The following is a 16694-nucleotide window of genomic DNA, read 5'->3' as shown; positions in this document are numbered from 1 at the left end:
ACCAAACTGGTGTCAGGAACCCCCCTAAGCCAGCCCAAACTCCATCCTGGAGAGAGAGACCCCCAGGACTTAGGGGTTTCCTCCTAGGTCACCGTCAGTCTCCTCTGCACTCCATCTTCCACCCGACTCCCCTGCTGGCATGACTCATCCATATTTTAGGGCTGGCTCAGTTACCCTGCCAGGAACCTCTCTGTGGGGATTGGCCAAGTTCCCCTTAATATGCAGATCAACCCTCCTGGCTGTGCATCGTAAGCAATCAGCTTCAATTTTTCATTTTCAGAACTTTACTGAACAAACTGAAGACAGAAGCTGCTTGATTGCCATACACGACTGCTCCAGATTCTGTCTGATCCAGTTTTAATAAATCCCCCTACAGGGGACCCTTGTCTGCATATTTTACATAAAAAAGGTGAACTTAGTCTTCAAAAACTTATCTGTCCTAGATACAGTCAGGATTGACAAAGGGGATCCAACCCACAAACTTGTTTCCCAGAAAAGCAGGAAGTGTGCGGTACACTAACCGGCTGGGGTTGTAGGTACTGTGTGGAGGAGTCCTGACAGAGGAGACATTGACATGCGGCATACTTTGCCTGGTCTGACGGCAGGAGATGGAGGAGGTGAAGGACTGTGCCAATATCTTGGAACATTGCTGACCCCAGTGTTTGCCTCTACTCATAGACATGGAGGCCACGTGCAAATCATCTCACTATTTGGTCACATCTGAGTGCATACTGAGCTTGAATGTTTTTTATTACTAATAAAGTCTTTTAAACTAGATCTATGAACTTCATCTCTTCCAGTTTTGTTTTGTGGCTCTATGAAACCAAATTAAATACAATATATATTGGGGGGGGGGTAATTGTTTTACAGCAGCCATATAGTGAGGAGTTGTTGTGGATAAATTAAGTGATGGATGCATAGGCGTGCGCAGCCTATTGGATTAGGGTGTGCACCCCAAAACTCAAACACACGTGTGTGGATATATATATATGCACACTTACTTTTTTTGCTGATAAGTCAACCAGGGAGGGTTCATATCGAGTTGCCTTTTTATTTTTGCTCCATCGTGTGTCTGGCTGCCAGTGCCTGCCCTGCTCAGTGCTGTCTCTCACTGCTCACGTCACCTCACTGAGCAGTGTTGCCAACCTACCAGATTGAAATTTACTGGCACAACACCCAAAATTTACTAGCATTTTACAAAATTACAGTTAAGTGCACATTTCAGTATTTAGGCTACAAACAAGTACACTATGCAAATAGCAATGCGATTTAAGGTACATATTTACCTTACCTTACACATTCTGTTATTTTCATCAGTTTCTGTTCCCCATCACCTCCTGCCCCCACCACCATCACCTCCTGCCAGCTCTTGTCACCACTACCTCTTGCCCCCCATCATCCCCTGCCCCCATTACCTCCTGCCAGCTCTTGCCACCATCACCTCCTGCACCCACCACCATCACCTCCTGTCAGCTCTTGCCACCATCACCTCCTGCACCCACCGCCATCACCAGCTCCTGCCACCACCACCTCCACCATCACCTCCTGTCAGCTCTTGCCACCATTACCTCCTGCCCCACCACCACCTCCTGCCCCAAACACCATTGCCACCTCCTGCCACAAACACCTCCTGCCACAATAAGCTCCTGTCAGCTCTTGCCACCACCACCCCCTGCCCCAAACACCACCATCACCAGCCACCATCACCTCCTGCCACCACCAGCTCCTGCCCCAAACACCACCACCACCTTCTGCCACAATCACCTCCTGCCACCACCAGCTCCTGCCCCAATCAACTCCTGTCAGCTCTTGCCACCACTACCTCCTGCCCCACCACCTTCTGCCACAAACACCACCACCACCACCTTCTGCCATAATCACCTCCAGCTACCACCAGCTCCTGCCATCACCAGCTCCTGCCCCAAATACCACCTCCTGCCACAATCAGCTCCTGTCAGCTTTTGCCACCATCACCTCCTGCCCCATCAACCACCTTCTTCTGCCACCACCAGCTCCTTCTGCGACCACCTCCACCACCATCACCCCCTGTCACCACCACCTCCTTCCCCAAACACCTCCTGGCCCAAAACACCACCACCTGCCACCACCAGCTTCTGCCCCAAACACCATCACCTCCTGCCCCACCACCTCCTGCCCCAAACACCACCACCACCTCCTGCAGCCACCATCACCTCCTGCCACCACCAGCTCCTGCCCCAAACACCACCACCACCTCCTGCACCCACCACCACCACCTTCTGCCACAATCACCTCCTGCCCCAAACAGCTCCTGTCAGCTTTTGCCACCATCACCTCCTGCCCCACCACCACCTCCTTCTGCCACCACCAGCTCCATCTGCGACCACCTCCACCACCATCACCCCCTGTCACCACCACCTCCTTCCCCAAACACCTCCTGGCCCAAACACCACCACCTGCCACCACCAGCTTCTGCCCCAAACACCATCACCTCCTGCCCCAAATACCTCCTGCCCCAAACACCACCACCACCTCCTGCACCCACCACCACCAGCCACCATCACCTCCTGCCCCAAACACCACCACCACCTCCTGCACCCACCAGCTCTTGCCATCACCAGCTCCTGCCCCAAATACCACCTCCTGCCACAATCAACTCCTGTCAGCTTTTGCCACCATCACCTACTGCCCCACCACCACCTCCTTCTGCCACCACCAGCTCCTTCTGCGACCACCTCCACCACCATCACCCCCTGTCACCACCACCTCCTTCCCCAAACACCTCCTGGCCCAAACACCACCACCTGCCACCACCAGCTTCTGCCCCAAACACCATCACCTCCTGCCCCAAATACCTCCTGCCCCAAACACCACCACCACCTCCTGCACCCACCACCACCAGCCACCATCACCTCCTGCCCCAAACACCACCACCACCTCCTGCACCCACCACCACCACCTTCTGCCACAATCACCTCCTGCCCCAAACAGCTCCTGTCAGCTTTTGCCACCATCACCTCCTGCCCCACCACCACCTCCTTCTGCCACCACCAGCTCCATCTGCGACCACCTCCACCACCATCACCCCCTGTCACCACCACCTCCTTCCCCAAACACCTCCTGGCCCAAACACCACCACCTGCCACCACCAGCTTCTGCCCCAAACACCATCACCTCCTGCCCCAAATACCTCCTGCCCCAAACACCACCACCACCTCCTGCACCCACCACCACCAGCCACCATCACCTCCTGCCCCAAACACCACCACCACCTCCTGCACCCACCAGCTCTTGCCATCACCAGCTCCTGCCCCAAATACCACCTCCTGCCACAATCAACTCCTGTCAGCTTTTGCCACCATCACCTACTGCCCCACCACCACCTCCTTCTGCCACCACCAGCTCCTTCTGCGACCACCTCCACCACCATCACCCCCTGTCACCACCACCTCCTTCCCCAAACACCTCCTGGCCCAAACACCACCACCACCAGCTTCTGCCCCAAACACCATCACCTCCTGCACCTGCCACCACCAACTCCTGCCCCAAACACCACCACCACCTCCTGCACCCACCACCACCACCTTCTGCCACAATCACCTCCTGCCCCAAACACCTCCTGCCACAATCAGCTCCTGTCAGCTCTTGCCACCACTACCTCCTGCCCCACCCCCTCCTGCCACCACCACCCCCTGCCCCAAACACCACCACCACCTCCTGCACCCACCACCTTCTGCCACCACCAGCTCCTGCCATCACCAGCTCCTGCCTCAAATACCACCTCCTGCACCCACCACCTCCTGCCACAATCAGCTCCTGTCAGCTCTTGCCACCATCACCTCCTGCCCCATCAACCACCTCCATCTGCCACCACCAGCTCCTTCTGCCACCACCTCCACCACCATCACCTCCTGTCACCACCACCTCCTTCCCCAAACACCTCCACCACCTGCCACCACTAGCTCCTGCCCCAAACACCATCACCTCCTGCCACCACCAGCTCCTGCCACAATAACCTCCTGCCTTTATTACCTTACCAAGGAAGTCTGAGAATGCAGGCTTGCCCTGAGCTGGTCTGCTTGTGCTGCGGATGTTGCCTGGGCAGCTGCTGTGCTGCGGATGTTGCCTGGGCAGCTGCTGTGCTGGGCTGTGCTATCACTGAGTTGTCTGACAGGCATGGCTCCTCCATTCCGCCTCCTCAGCTCCTGCCTCATGGTGACTATTTTTAAAGGCTGGCGCGCCGAGCGGGATGCGCCGTGACATCACTCGCATCGCCGCCAGTAGCACGCTGCACAGCCTCTGTCAAATCCGCCCCCCAGAAGGTCCCGCCCGCCGGCGCTGGCCGAATACAGGATCGGATTAGGATCAGCTTGGGAGTTGGGCAGCTCGCCGGAACTGTGCATGCGCAGTTCATAGCCGACCAGGTCACGGCTATTTTTACGGGCACCTTTGCCTGGACCAATGAGAGCTCAGCACAGGGATTAGGGTGTGCCTGGGCACACCCGGCACACCCCGTGGGCACGCCTATGGATGGATGTGAGGGTGGAGAAGGTAAGTAGGCATTGTGTGCTGTCATATACTTAGATGTCTATGATTACAATTCTGACATTATTACTTTTTTTATTAGAATAGAAAAAGATAAATATGATCAAGAGACCTTTGTGTGCCTTTTATTTGTTCCATTTCTCATATTTTTATTGTTTTATTCATAATGTTCCATTAAAATATTTCCCAACATATTATCCAGATCAATCATCAAGTCACTGACCCTCGCCTGAGTGATGGAAAAATGTATCCAACTTTATTCCGTATGATGCCAGAAGAACGGGTCTATTTTGTCGCTATTATAAAACTTTTGCAGCATTTTGGGTGGAACTGGGTTGGAATAATAACATCATGGGATGGCAGCGGTGATGAGGAGGCCAAAGAACTGAGTAAGATGATGAGAGAACATGGGATCTGTACAGATTATATCATTCCACTCACTGTACATAATATAAGGGATATTCGGATATTGGGGATTATTAGTAAATCAGCAGCTAGGGTTATCATAACGTGTGGAACTACCATGGTAAACTTTATTTGTTTGTGTGATTATATAACTTCTGTTATAGAAAACTTCACATTTATTTACCCACCTTCATGGAGTAAAATAAATCATCTATATTATACGAGCTTTAAAGCCATCAACTACAGCTTCATATTTCAATGGCCAGGGAACGTAAACATAGACATCAATATTTATCCCCGAGGTTTCAACTTCTTCAACTGCTTATATGACCCAATAATGGAAGATTATTGGATTGATCGGTTTCACTGCCTTTCCCCAAATCCATTCAAAAATTATATTTTTCAGAAGTACTGTAAGTTTTCTCTAAATAATTGTACAGATACAAAAGATCTTTCACTGGTATTTTCTACTATCACATCTCTGAAAACCTATGTATACAGGGCTGTATATTTTCTGGCCCATGCCCTACATGAAATGTACAAGAAGAAAAATACATCTGAACAACATGGATTCCAGCACAGAGTAAGTTGGATATCAAATGTTATATTACTATGATCCCATCCTATATTATATAATAATTATGTGAATGGACAGGTATCTCTGCCCTCCTTCTCACTGTCTGGCCAATCAGGAGAACAACAATCACCCAAATGTTTGGTTTCTCTGTACAGCTTTTAAATATAACTAACCACTTGCCGACCGGCTAATGCCGATATACGTCGGCAGAATGGCACAGCTGCGCAAAGCAACGTTGGGGGCGCACACCCGCTGCTCCGTGACTGTGCCCGTGGGACCCGCGGACTTGATGTCCACCGGTGTCCCATGATCGTGTCACAGAGCTGCAAAACGGGGAGGTGCCTATGTAAACAAGGCATTTCCCTGTTCTGCCTAGTGATAAGACAGAGATCTACTGCTCTCTGTCATCGGGAGAAGTGATCACTGTCATCTCACTTGTAGCCCATCCCCCCCACAGTTAGAATTACTCCCTAGGACACACCTAATCCCTTCATCTCCCCCTAGTGTTTAATCTCTTTCCTGCCAGTGTCATTTACACAGTAATCAGTGCATTTTTATAGCACTGATCGCTGTATATATGACAATGGTCCCAAAATAGTGTCAAAAGTGTCCGATGTGTCCACCATAATGTAGCAGTCATGATAAAAATCGCTGATTACTAATAAAAAAAATTAATAATAAAAAATCCATAAAACTATCCCCTATTTTGTAGACGCTATAACTTTTGCGCAAACCAATCAATAAACGCTTATTGCTATTTTTTTTACCAAAAATATGTAGAAGAATATGTATCGGCCTAAACTGAGGAAAAAAATATTTTTTTTATATACTTTTTGTAGCAAAAAAATATTGCTTTTTTTTCAAAATTGTAGCTCTTTTTTTGTTTATAGCGCAAAAAATAAAAACTGTGATCAAATACCACCAAAAAAAAGCTCTCTTGGGATAAAAATGACATCAATTTTGTTTGGGTGCAACGTTGTGCTCTGGTCAGGAAGGGGGTAAAATCTTCCGGGGCTGAAGTGGTTAAATAAATGTTGTTGTTTTTTGTTTGCCTAAATAAAGAGGGGGAATGATGGGATTTTTGGTCGTTTATTAATGGTATGGTACTAATTGCTTTGTATATGCCATGTTAAGGAACACATTCAAATACTCCAGATTTAAATATATATATGTAGCACCCACCTACTTAGGTGGGTGCTAAAATGAGATAGTTAGGTTTAAAGTTAGGCCAAATTACCAGTGTTTTACCCTGTGGTGTAAGCTGGTGGGTATGTTTGGGAGGTTGGTTAGAGTAGAGGAAGGTGTGGCCACCTACACTCTGCCTGTGGAATTTCCTTCATTTTCTGTGACTTGATCTGGAAAGTGGGAGGAATAAAGGAATAGAGTGGCAGGTAGTTTCTGGATGACCCCTCTGGACCAATCATTGTTTTGCTTGGGGAGAGGCGGGACTTCTATAAAAGACAAGTCACATGTTTTCAGTTGTTTTTTTTGAAGATCCAGAGAGGAAGGATGTAAAAGCTGGTGCAGCTTGGGTGCTCTCCCCTTGGGGGGAGGGGGAATATGCATGTGGAGAGGAGACTTCAGGAGACTTTATAAGAAGGTTGCTACTACTGACAAATACAAGGACTGGGAGAGGATCCTCTGTGGCATCATGGACGATCGCTCGGTAACACATGTGAGTGTAACCCAGGGCATCAGTGCTTCTGAGAGACTTTAAAGGGGTTAGAGTGCGGGTCCAGGAGGAAAAGGTATAGAAGTGGGCCTTAAAGAACTAACACCTTGGAGGAATCCAAAAAGTCCTCTCTTTGGACTTTATTCAGAGTATCGTCCTTTGAGTTTAACTTGGAAGTGCTGTGCAGTCAGGAAATAGAAACTAACAGGAGGAAGGAAAGATGCATTACATATCTGGAACCAGTGTAAGATGGAAGTTCTTCACAAAAGGCTTTACATATTCTGGATTGAGTGTTGTGTTCTCATTGCTTAAATCTTTGGGAGTTATTCAGAGTGGCTCTTCAATGCAATACCGCAACGAATACCAGAAACGAAATTAAGTTTTAAAGTTTAAATGTTTAATGGATTGTCTGCCGTGTCAATCTGTGAGGGAAAGGGGGTAACGGGAACATACTTCAGGAAAGAACGAACTACCCAGCAGCTCCTACGGGGGTAGTGCGCTTTATATATATATATATATATATATATATATATATATAATATATTGTACAGGATGTCAAGGTTGGGTCCTGGATGGGTGCTATGTGGCACCAGTGTTTGGGGTATGGTCCCTTTAAGAGAAGTGTGGGTACTCAGGGGTCTCACCTGTGATGGGTGAGAAATTCTGAGGTAGCCATGTATGATGGGTGAGAAATTTCCGGGGTAGCCATGTAAAGGAGAGGACTGACTCGCAGTCCTCTCTGTATTACTAGAGAAGGTATTTGGGACTTGGAATTTCAGAGGGATTCTAGTCCCCAAAGGGTTAAGAGCCTCCAGGAAGCATCACTTGAAACAGTAAGCAGTATTATTTAGAGACAAGAAAAGTTAGATGGCCGCACTCCGATGCATACACCTTTATTGGAAAAGATTAAAAAGCATGCAGTCACAGAGGTACAGGAACAATGACAGCTGACACGTTTCACATAGCTATGATTAAGCACCAATAATGGTGTGAAACACATCAGCTGTCATTGTTGCTGTACCTCTGTGACTGCATGGATTTTTAAAATTTTTTTCAATAAAGGTGTATGCATCAGAGTGCGGCCGTCCAGCTTTTCTAGTCTCTAAGGCTGGATTCACACCAGTTCAGTGCAAATTCCAGCTCGGTTTTCTCGGTGAAGAGAAAAAACAGCTGTACGGCGGTTCCTCTCCGGTGTAGGTGAGGATCAGCTGAGCAGGGAGAGGGGGGAAGGTGTAGTGAGGAGGGGGAGAGAATGCCTGTTCACAACGGAATGCATCTGCGAATCAGATGCGTTCTCATAGAAGAATATGTGCCTTCAATTCGCACCGCACTGCCTAGAAAACGCACACGTTTCTTGGGCAATGCGGAGTGTGAATGCAATGAACATACTGTATGTGAACCAGATGCATTAAAACTAATAGATTTTAAAATGTTATGCAAATTGGATGCGGTGTAAGCCGCATCCAATTCACATAGTTATGAACCCAGCCTAAGCCCAGGTTCACACTGGACTGCGGGAGTGAAGACAACTCGCACAATTTCACTCCCGCTTGTCAGTCCCGATTTCGGCCGCGATTACAGAGACACATCTGTGCAGTTTCTGCACAGATGTCAATGTAATTTGCAGGCCGAAATCGCAAAAAGTAGTACAGAAACTACTCTTTGAAATCGGTGCAGCGCCGCAGATTAGGACGGTGCCATTGCCGGCAATTGCCACCAATTTGACATGCAATTTGACATGTCAAATCGCACCAGTGTGAACCAGGACTGAATCATGTCTGCAGTTATGAAAGGAACCCTCAAAAGGTGAGAGGGAACACTTGTCCCCCCCCCCCCGGTACTTGGGACTTTAAAGGCGAACAGTCGAAGATTATAAAAACATATTGTTTATTTAGAAAAAAATCTTTTAAAAAAGGAGGAAATAATCAATAAAAACATGGTAACAATCTGTACATAACAGTCGTGTATATATATATCACAGTTTGCATATAATCAATATTCTATGAATTCCAAACTGAATCCAGATTTCTCCATAAGCCTAACGTGTTTCAGGACAATGTCTCTTCTTCAGAGGCGTTTTTATAGGAGAGAGAAATAGGTATATTCTGAAAGACAGGCAAAAACAACTTTAAAGCGGGAGTCCCGCAAATTTTTTTTTTTTAAAGTCAGCAGCTACAAATACTGCAGCTGCTGACTTTTAAAATAAGGGCACTCACCTGTCCCGGGGTCCAGCGATGTCGGCACCCGAGACCGAACCGTCCCTCGGTCGCTGCCGCCGCCATTCTCAGTGAGGGAATCGGGAAGTGAAGCATTGCAGCTTCACTTCCCGGTTCCCTACTGTGCATGCGTGAGTCGCGCTGCGCGTTCTCAATGGTCCCCACTATCTCCTGGGACCTGTGTTTTTCCCAGGAGACAGCGGGGGAGTGCGGGAGGGGACGTGACTCCCGCGGGAGTCTATTCCCGGAAGTGGGTGCAGATACCTGTATTATACAGGTATCTGCACCCCCCTCCCCCCTGAAAGGTGCCAACTGTGGCACCGGAGGGGGGGAGGAATCCGATGAGCGGAAGTTCCACTTTTGGGTGGAGCTCCACTTTTTTTGAATTAAAATAAAGGTTATTTTTTTGTAAAAACCAATATATACATTTACAGGGTCCATACATTGTTACATACAAATATGACTTTCGATATAGTTGATATAAGAGATCTAATACTGTATGCTAAAGCCTTAGCATATTATTTTCCCCTTAATTAAAGTTTCCAGTACTGATTGTCAACGCAGTATAAATCATGTAATACATTAAACAATGACTCTGTACTTTAAATGTTTGGTGTCCTTTCCCTTTCTTCTCTTATAAACAAAGGTGCTTGTCTGGCAACATCACATTCCAGTTATGAATATAAAAGAGACCTAGTATACGCTAGGCAAAACGTACAAAATATGAAACATTACTCTCTTAACTTACTATTGTTAGTGTAGTAATTCTTAACCAATTTAAACAACACTTATTCACCATGGTTTCAGCATATCCGAATAGGGTAAAAGTTATGTATAGAGCTAAATATCAACTTCCTGTCTCCATCTCACATTTGCAGTAGTCTATCTCTTACCAACTGTGTTGGGGCTAGCCCTGGGGTATCCAGCTATGGTTGCCACATTAAATTGAATTTTTTTGGAACATTTCTATGCTGATACGTGATTTTCTCACAAATCAGCATGTTATTTACCAGTTCGACCCATCCTTTAGCCGTTGGTATTCTTGGAGTTATCCAGAGCCTCGTTATGGCTTTACGTGCCATATATAAAAGTCTGATGACAGCAATGTGACCGTTCGGTGAGAGTGTGGGTATCTCCAAGGCCTCAAGCAGACAATCAACTGGGTCATGCAGAACCAGAATTTGAAATACTTGAGAAATAGTGTTAAGAACATATTTCCAATACCGAAAGAGTTTTGGGCATTTCCACATCATGTGTAACAAATCGCCATTGTCCCGATTACATTTTGGGCAGAGTGGTGTGTTTCTGAGTCCCCATTTGTGTAATCTGACCGGTGTTCTGTATACCCTGTGAAGCAAAAACAGGTGTAAGAGTCTATGTGAAGTAGAGACCGACACCTGAGGGGCTGAGGTTAAACATAGTTCCCATTTCTCCCCATCAATGGGCCCCAGGTCTTTTTCCCAACCCCGTCTACTTGGGAGTTTAGATGCATCGTGAATAGAGTGAAGTAGCCTGGAATATATTCTCGAGATCATTCCTTTCCTCCCTTCTGCCTTCAGCACATCTGACATCAGGGGATGTGTCACCGCCCCAAGAGGGGACACCCTTCTCTCACTTTGAATGGCATGTCTTAGTTGCAGGTATTGAAAAAACTGTGTTCTGGGTATCAGAAACTCCCTTTGTATATCTACGAAGGATTTAAACACATTAACATTGAACAGTTGAAAAATAAAATGTATATCCTTAGCTTCCCAAGAGCGAAAATCTTTGAGTTTAAGAAGCTCTTTATAGTATTTGTTCCTCCATATAGGTGTGAACTCACATGGACCTGTAATTTTCAGAATAGACCTGGTATATTTCCACAGGGTGTTCAGTAGGTTTATTGTAGGGAGTGTGTGTGACATGTGCACAAGACCTGCCACTAGATGGGATATTGCTGACAATGGGGATCCAACTGGTATCAATAAAGATCTGATGGGGTCTTCCACATCTATATCACTCCAGTTACCCAGTTGTTGTAGTTGGGATGCTACAGAGTAGAATCTGGCATGTGGTACAGCCAGACCCCCTTGTTCTTTAGGGAGCTGTAGTGTATGTAGGCTAATCCGCAGTGTTTTAGTACCCCATATTAAGTCTCTAAATTGGGTATCTATTTGAGTGAACCATTTGTTTCGAAACCAAATAGGAGCATTATGAAAAATATATAAACTTCTGCCAGTAGCCCATCCGCACCAGGCGCTTTTCCATTTTGGGCGTGGGCTAGTGCCTCTAGAAGCTCCTCCTCTGTCAGTGGGGCGTTCAACAGCTCTGCATCTGTTGCAGATATGCAGGGAAGAGGGTATTTGTCTAGAAAAGAGCAAATATCTTCTTGTGATGGGTGAACTTTAGTTGTATAGACCCCTTGAAAGAAGTCCTTGAATGTGTCTATAATAGCCTGTGTGGAGTAACACAGTGTGCCCTGTGTGTTTGCTACAGCCACAATATGGGATGATGCTTGTTGCGACTTAGCTAATAAAGCCAACATATGACCTGTGTTTTCCCCCTCTTAAAAGTGTTTCTGCTGCAAAAAAAAACTTTTATTTTCTGATAATTGAAGGGATAATTGTTTGAGCATGGACTGAGATGCCAACCATGTTCTTCTCGTATCATCAGTTGGGTTTGCTATAAAAAGAGTTTCTGAATTCTGTGCGTCTGTTATTAATTGATTCTCCCATTTCTTTGTGTTGGTTTTAATGTACGAAATTCCTTTAATGACTTGCCCGCGTAGGAATGCTTTGGCTGCCTCCCATACAGTGTCAATACTCGTGGATCCCACATTCTGCTTAAAGAAGGATATTAAAGCTATTGGGAGTGGGTCAGGATCTGGTAAAAGTGTGAGTCAAAACGGGTTAAGTTTCCAAAGATTATTCCCTCTTGTGGCCCCCATTCGCACATCAATTGTGAGTGGGGAGTGGTCTGAGATTTGTCTAGCATGATATTGAGATGAATCAATCATGGGGAGAATACAATCGTTACCCAGACCCAGGTCTATCCGTGAAAGGCCTCCTACTGAGGCTGATTGGCATGAGAATACCCTAGCATCAGGGTTATGCATTCTCCAAATGTCCGTGAGGCCCAGCTCCGTCAGTAGACGGGCGAATAGGGAAAGCCTGTCACTCCTCTGCAGATCACTCTGCCGTCCACTTAGTTTGTCTTTCCCCGGGTCACATAGTTATTAAAATCTCCCATAGCCAGAATTGGTATAATATATACAAAATAATTCTGCGCTGCCAGAGGAGAAACAAGCAGCTAACACAACCAACAAGATGTAAACAATAACAACAAACAAAATAAGTGTAGCGCTATGAAATATAAAAAAGTCCAATGTAAAAAACATTAAACCGAAGAAGGGACATATATGTTTTATTCGTTTTTCGGGTCTTACATTTATTGCCACAAGTTTGACGCTGTTATTGCACTTTATCTATGTACTTGTCCCCAATACTCTTTTTTTGCATATATACTTGTTTTTTTCCCCAATTGGGGTCACTACATGCACATCCGTGTCACTGGTTATTTTTCCGGGCTGTATGTTTTATTGGGCCGGGCTGCCATAGGTTTGATCTCCCGTCATTTGCCTGCCTTTGTGGGAGGATCGTATCCTCCCCTTATGCACGTATTAGCTGTGGTTCTGCCCCTTCACTACAGTCACCCAGCCGTCATATGTCTGACCCCCTGGCATTTGCCTGCCTCCGTGGGAGGATCGCATTATGCACGTACTGGACCCGTCACTCTGTTCGGCTGGAGGATGTCGTTATCACCTCCGTAGCCGCTGTTCCGCCCCTTCACTGTCTCACTACGTACGCGCCTCACGCACATGCGCTGTACATTCCTTCTCACTCGGATGCACGCGCACATTGTTGCGTCGTGCACAGTCCTAATAAAATTTTATATTATTCACTCTGTTTACACATTGCACCTTCTGGACATTTATGCAATTACAATGATCAACTAGGTTGCCCTTTTGGGCTATTTATGTTATATTTTGCTTTTCTCACTTATGGTGCTCATCAATGTGAGGCGTGGAATGCACACCGGTCGGCCATCTTGCCTCGACACCAGAAGTGACGTTTTTTAACATCCGTGGAGCTGTTTCTTATGATTCCTGATGTACCCCCTATATATACTTTGGTGGCTACAGTGGGGGGAACCCCCAGATGACGTCTATGCAGATGAAACGCGTCGGGTAGGACCCCAACTGTCACCACTTTTCTACAGCACTGTCTTTTATGCTTCTACATGTGAGTGTATACTATTTTTAAATAAATTCCAATTTTATATGGATTTACACTATGTGGCCATTCCTTCTCTTCTTCCATCCGCTACTGCCATCCTTTGGTTTATTAACACCGTTCTGAGGGATATATTCAACGTGCCGTTTGTTCCATACTCCTCGGTTCTGGTATCGTTTTGAGGAACACAGCAACGTGTGAGCCATTCCATCAACATTGCCCGTCCGGGCCACCTGTAGCCCATCACCACCTTAGCCTGTCTGACCCTACTCGGCGTATGCCCCATTGGGTCCACCGATTCTGGTAAGCCTCTTCACTTTTGGTGGTGTTGTGCATGTCTCTACTCCAGATGGTTTATATATTTGAAGTGTTCAGTTCCTGAAGATTCCTCATCTCTTTCCCAAAGATGTCCCTTCTTTGGCAACTATATTTTGAACTGCCGGTTTAATGTTTTTTACATTGGACTTTTTTATATTTCATAGCGCTACACTTATTTTGTTTTCAGAATTGGTATACCCGGGTAACGGGAAATGAAGTTTGCTAAATTCGTGAGGAGACTGGGTGAGAACGGAGGAGGAATGTATAACCCTGCCAACACACATTTAGTACCATATAAAGAGCAGAGTAGAAATACATAACGACCATCCGGATCAATTTTAACCTCCAGAGGGGAAAATTGCACACCCCTCTTAACCAAGACACTCGCTCCCCTCGAATACACTGAATATGTAGCATGATATTGATGACAAAACGGCCTTTGTGCATATTGTGGTGTAGAAGTCAAGGAAAAGTGAGTCTCCTGTAAACATATCACATCAGCATTCAATCGCTTGATCGTGCGTAGCACGGCCAAGCACTTGACCGGGTTGTTCAAGCCACGAACATTCCAAGACATCAATCTAGTAAGCTTAGCCATAGTATTAACTTATCAATAAAAGCAGAATCATACTGTATTAGCATACTATGAATATATAATAGTATCCCTTGCCTTCTGGCACAATCAGAGTGTGACCTTGTAGAGGAGCCAACAGCATTAAATGGGGTCATTTTACATATGAGTAATCTATTCATATATGCAATAGTGAATTGGGAAGTTATGATCATCATTATAAACAAAAAGCAATAAGGAAACCATGGTGAAAAAATCTGGAAAAAAAGAAAAGAAAAAAAAGGAGATAAAAAGAAAAAACGTTGCTCATAGTGTTAGCCAACCGGGCTTTACTCCTTTGCCAACGGGAATTTAGGTGTCTGTAATAGACCATCCTAAGGGGCATAGGCGTGCGCACAGGGTGTGCCTGGGCACACCCTAATCGCCTTGTGTGGTGCATATTCCCCCCTGTTTAGACCACTGATATTTCATCCCAAAAAAAATGTTACAAAATAAAATACTTTAAAAAGAATAAAAATAAAACTACTGACACTGTCCACTGCCCTACTGACACCATCTGTACATATGCATATGTATTTGAGCTTTGGGGTGCACACCCTAATGCAAGAGGCTGCGCACACCTATGCTAAGGGGGCAACAGTGGAAGCGCACTACTGTGTCTTATAGCTTCTCAGCAGTGAAAACAGAAGCTTTAGGCTCAAACGATCTTCTATGAAGAAAGGAAAAAAAAAAAACAAACTCTGGTTTTTTTTTTTTTTGTTAACCACTTAAGGACCGCCTAACGCCGATTTACGTCGGCAAGGCGGCACGGGCAGGCAAAATCACGTACATGTACGTGATTTGCCTCTCGCGGGTGGGGGGTCCGATCGGACCCCCCCCCGGTGCCCGAAGCGGTCCCGTTCTGTTCCCCGGCGATCCGAGATGAGGGGGAGGCCATCCGTTCGTGGCCCCCCCCTCGCGATCGCCGCCGGCCAATGGGAACACTCCTTTGCTGCTGTATGCTAAACAGCAGCAAAGGAAATGATGTCATCTCCCCTCGGCTCGGTATTTTCCGTTCCAGCGCCGAGGGGAGAAGACATCAATGTGAGTGCACAACACACTACACACACAGTAGAACATGCCAGGCATACAAAACACCCCGATCCCCCCCCCGATCGCCCCCCGATCACCCCCCCCCCTGTCACAAACTGACACCAGCAGGTTTTTTTTTTTTTTTTTTTTTTTTTTTTTTTTTTTTCTGATTACTGCATAGTGTCAGTTTGTGACAGTTACAGTGTTGGGACAGTGAGTATTACCCCCCTTTAGGTCTAGGGTACCCCCCTAACCCCCCCTAATAAAGTTTTAACCCCTTGATCACCCCCCGTCACCAGTGTTGCTAAGCGATCATTTTTCTGATCGCTGTATTAGTGTCGCTGGTGACGCTAGTTAGTGAGGTAAATATTTAGGTTCGCCGTCAGCGTTTTATAGTGACAGGGACCCCCATATACTACCTAATAAATGTTTTAACCCCTTGATTGCCCCCTAGTTAACCCTTTCACCACTGATCACCGTATAACCGTTACGGGTGACGCAGGTTAGTTCGTTTATTTTTTATAGTGTCAGGGCACCCGCCGTTTATTACCTAATAAAGGTTTAGCCCCCTGATCGCCCGGCGGTGATATGCGTCGCCCCAGGCAGCGTCAGATTAGCGCCAGTACCGCTAACACCCACGCACGCAGCATGCGCCTCCCTTAGTGGTATAGTATCTGATCGGATCAATATCTGATCTGATCAGATCTATACTAGCGTCCCCAGCAGTTTAGGGTTCCCAAAAACACAGTGTTAGCGGGATCAGCCCAGATACCCGCTAGCACCTGCGTTTTGCCCCTCCGCCCAGCCCACCCAAGTGCAGTATCGATCGATCACTGTCACTTACAAAACACTAAACGCATAACTGCAGCGTTCGCAGAGTCAGGCCTGATCCCTGCGATCGCTAACAGTTTTTTTGGTAGCATTTTGGTGAACTGGCAAGCAAGCACCAGGCAGCGTCAGGTTAGCGCCAGTACCGCTAACACCCACGCACGCACCGTACACCTCCCTTAGTGGTATAGTATCTGATCGGATCAATATCTGATCTGATCAGATCTATACTAGCGTCCCC

The 16694-nt window shown here is 46.6% G+C and overlaps 1 protein-coding gene across 1 annotated transcript in view; it reads left to right on the top strand.

Annotated features, from left to right (window-relative positions):
- Positions 1 to 4768: 4768 nt before the first annotated feature.
- LOC141124157 (vomeronasal type-2 receptor 116-like) overlaps positions 4769 to 16694 on the top strand; it is a 73077-nt gene continuing 61151 nt past the window's right edge. The window contains exon 1 of the mRNA XM_073612238.1: positions 4769 to 5512. Coding sequence (XP_073468339.1) covers positions 4769 to 5512 — 744 coding nt within the window. The remainder of the gene's footprint in view (positions 5513 to 16694) is intronic.

This window comes from Aquarana catesbeiana, linkage group LG01, assembly GCF_042186555.1.
Source record: "Aquarana catesbeiana isolate 2022-GZ linkage group LG01, ASM4218655v1, whole genome shotgun sequence".
Lineage (NCBI taxonomy): Eukaryota > Metazoa > Chordata > Amphibia > Anura > Ranidae > Aquarana > Aquarana catesbeiana.
The sequence above is the reverse complement of the archived record's forward strand: the minus strand, read 5'-3'. Positions and strand labels throughout refer to the sequence as shown.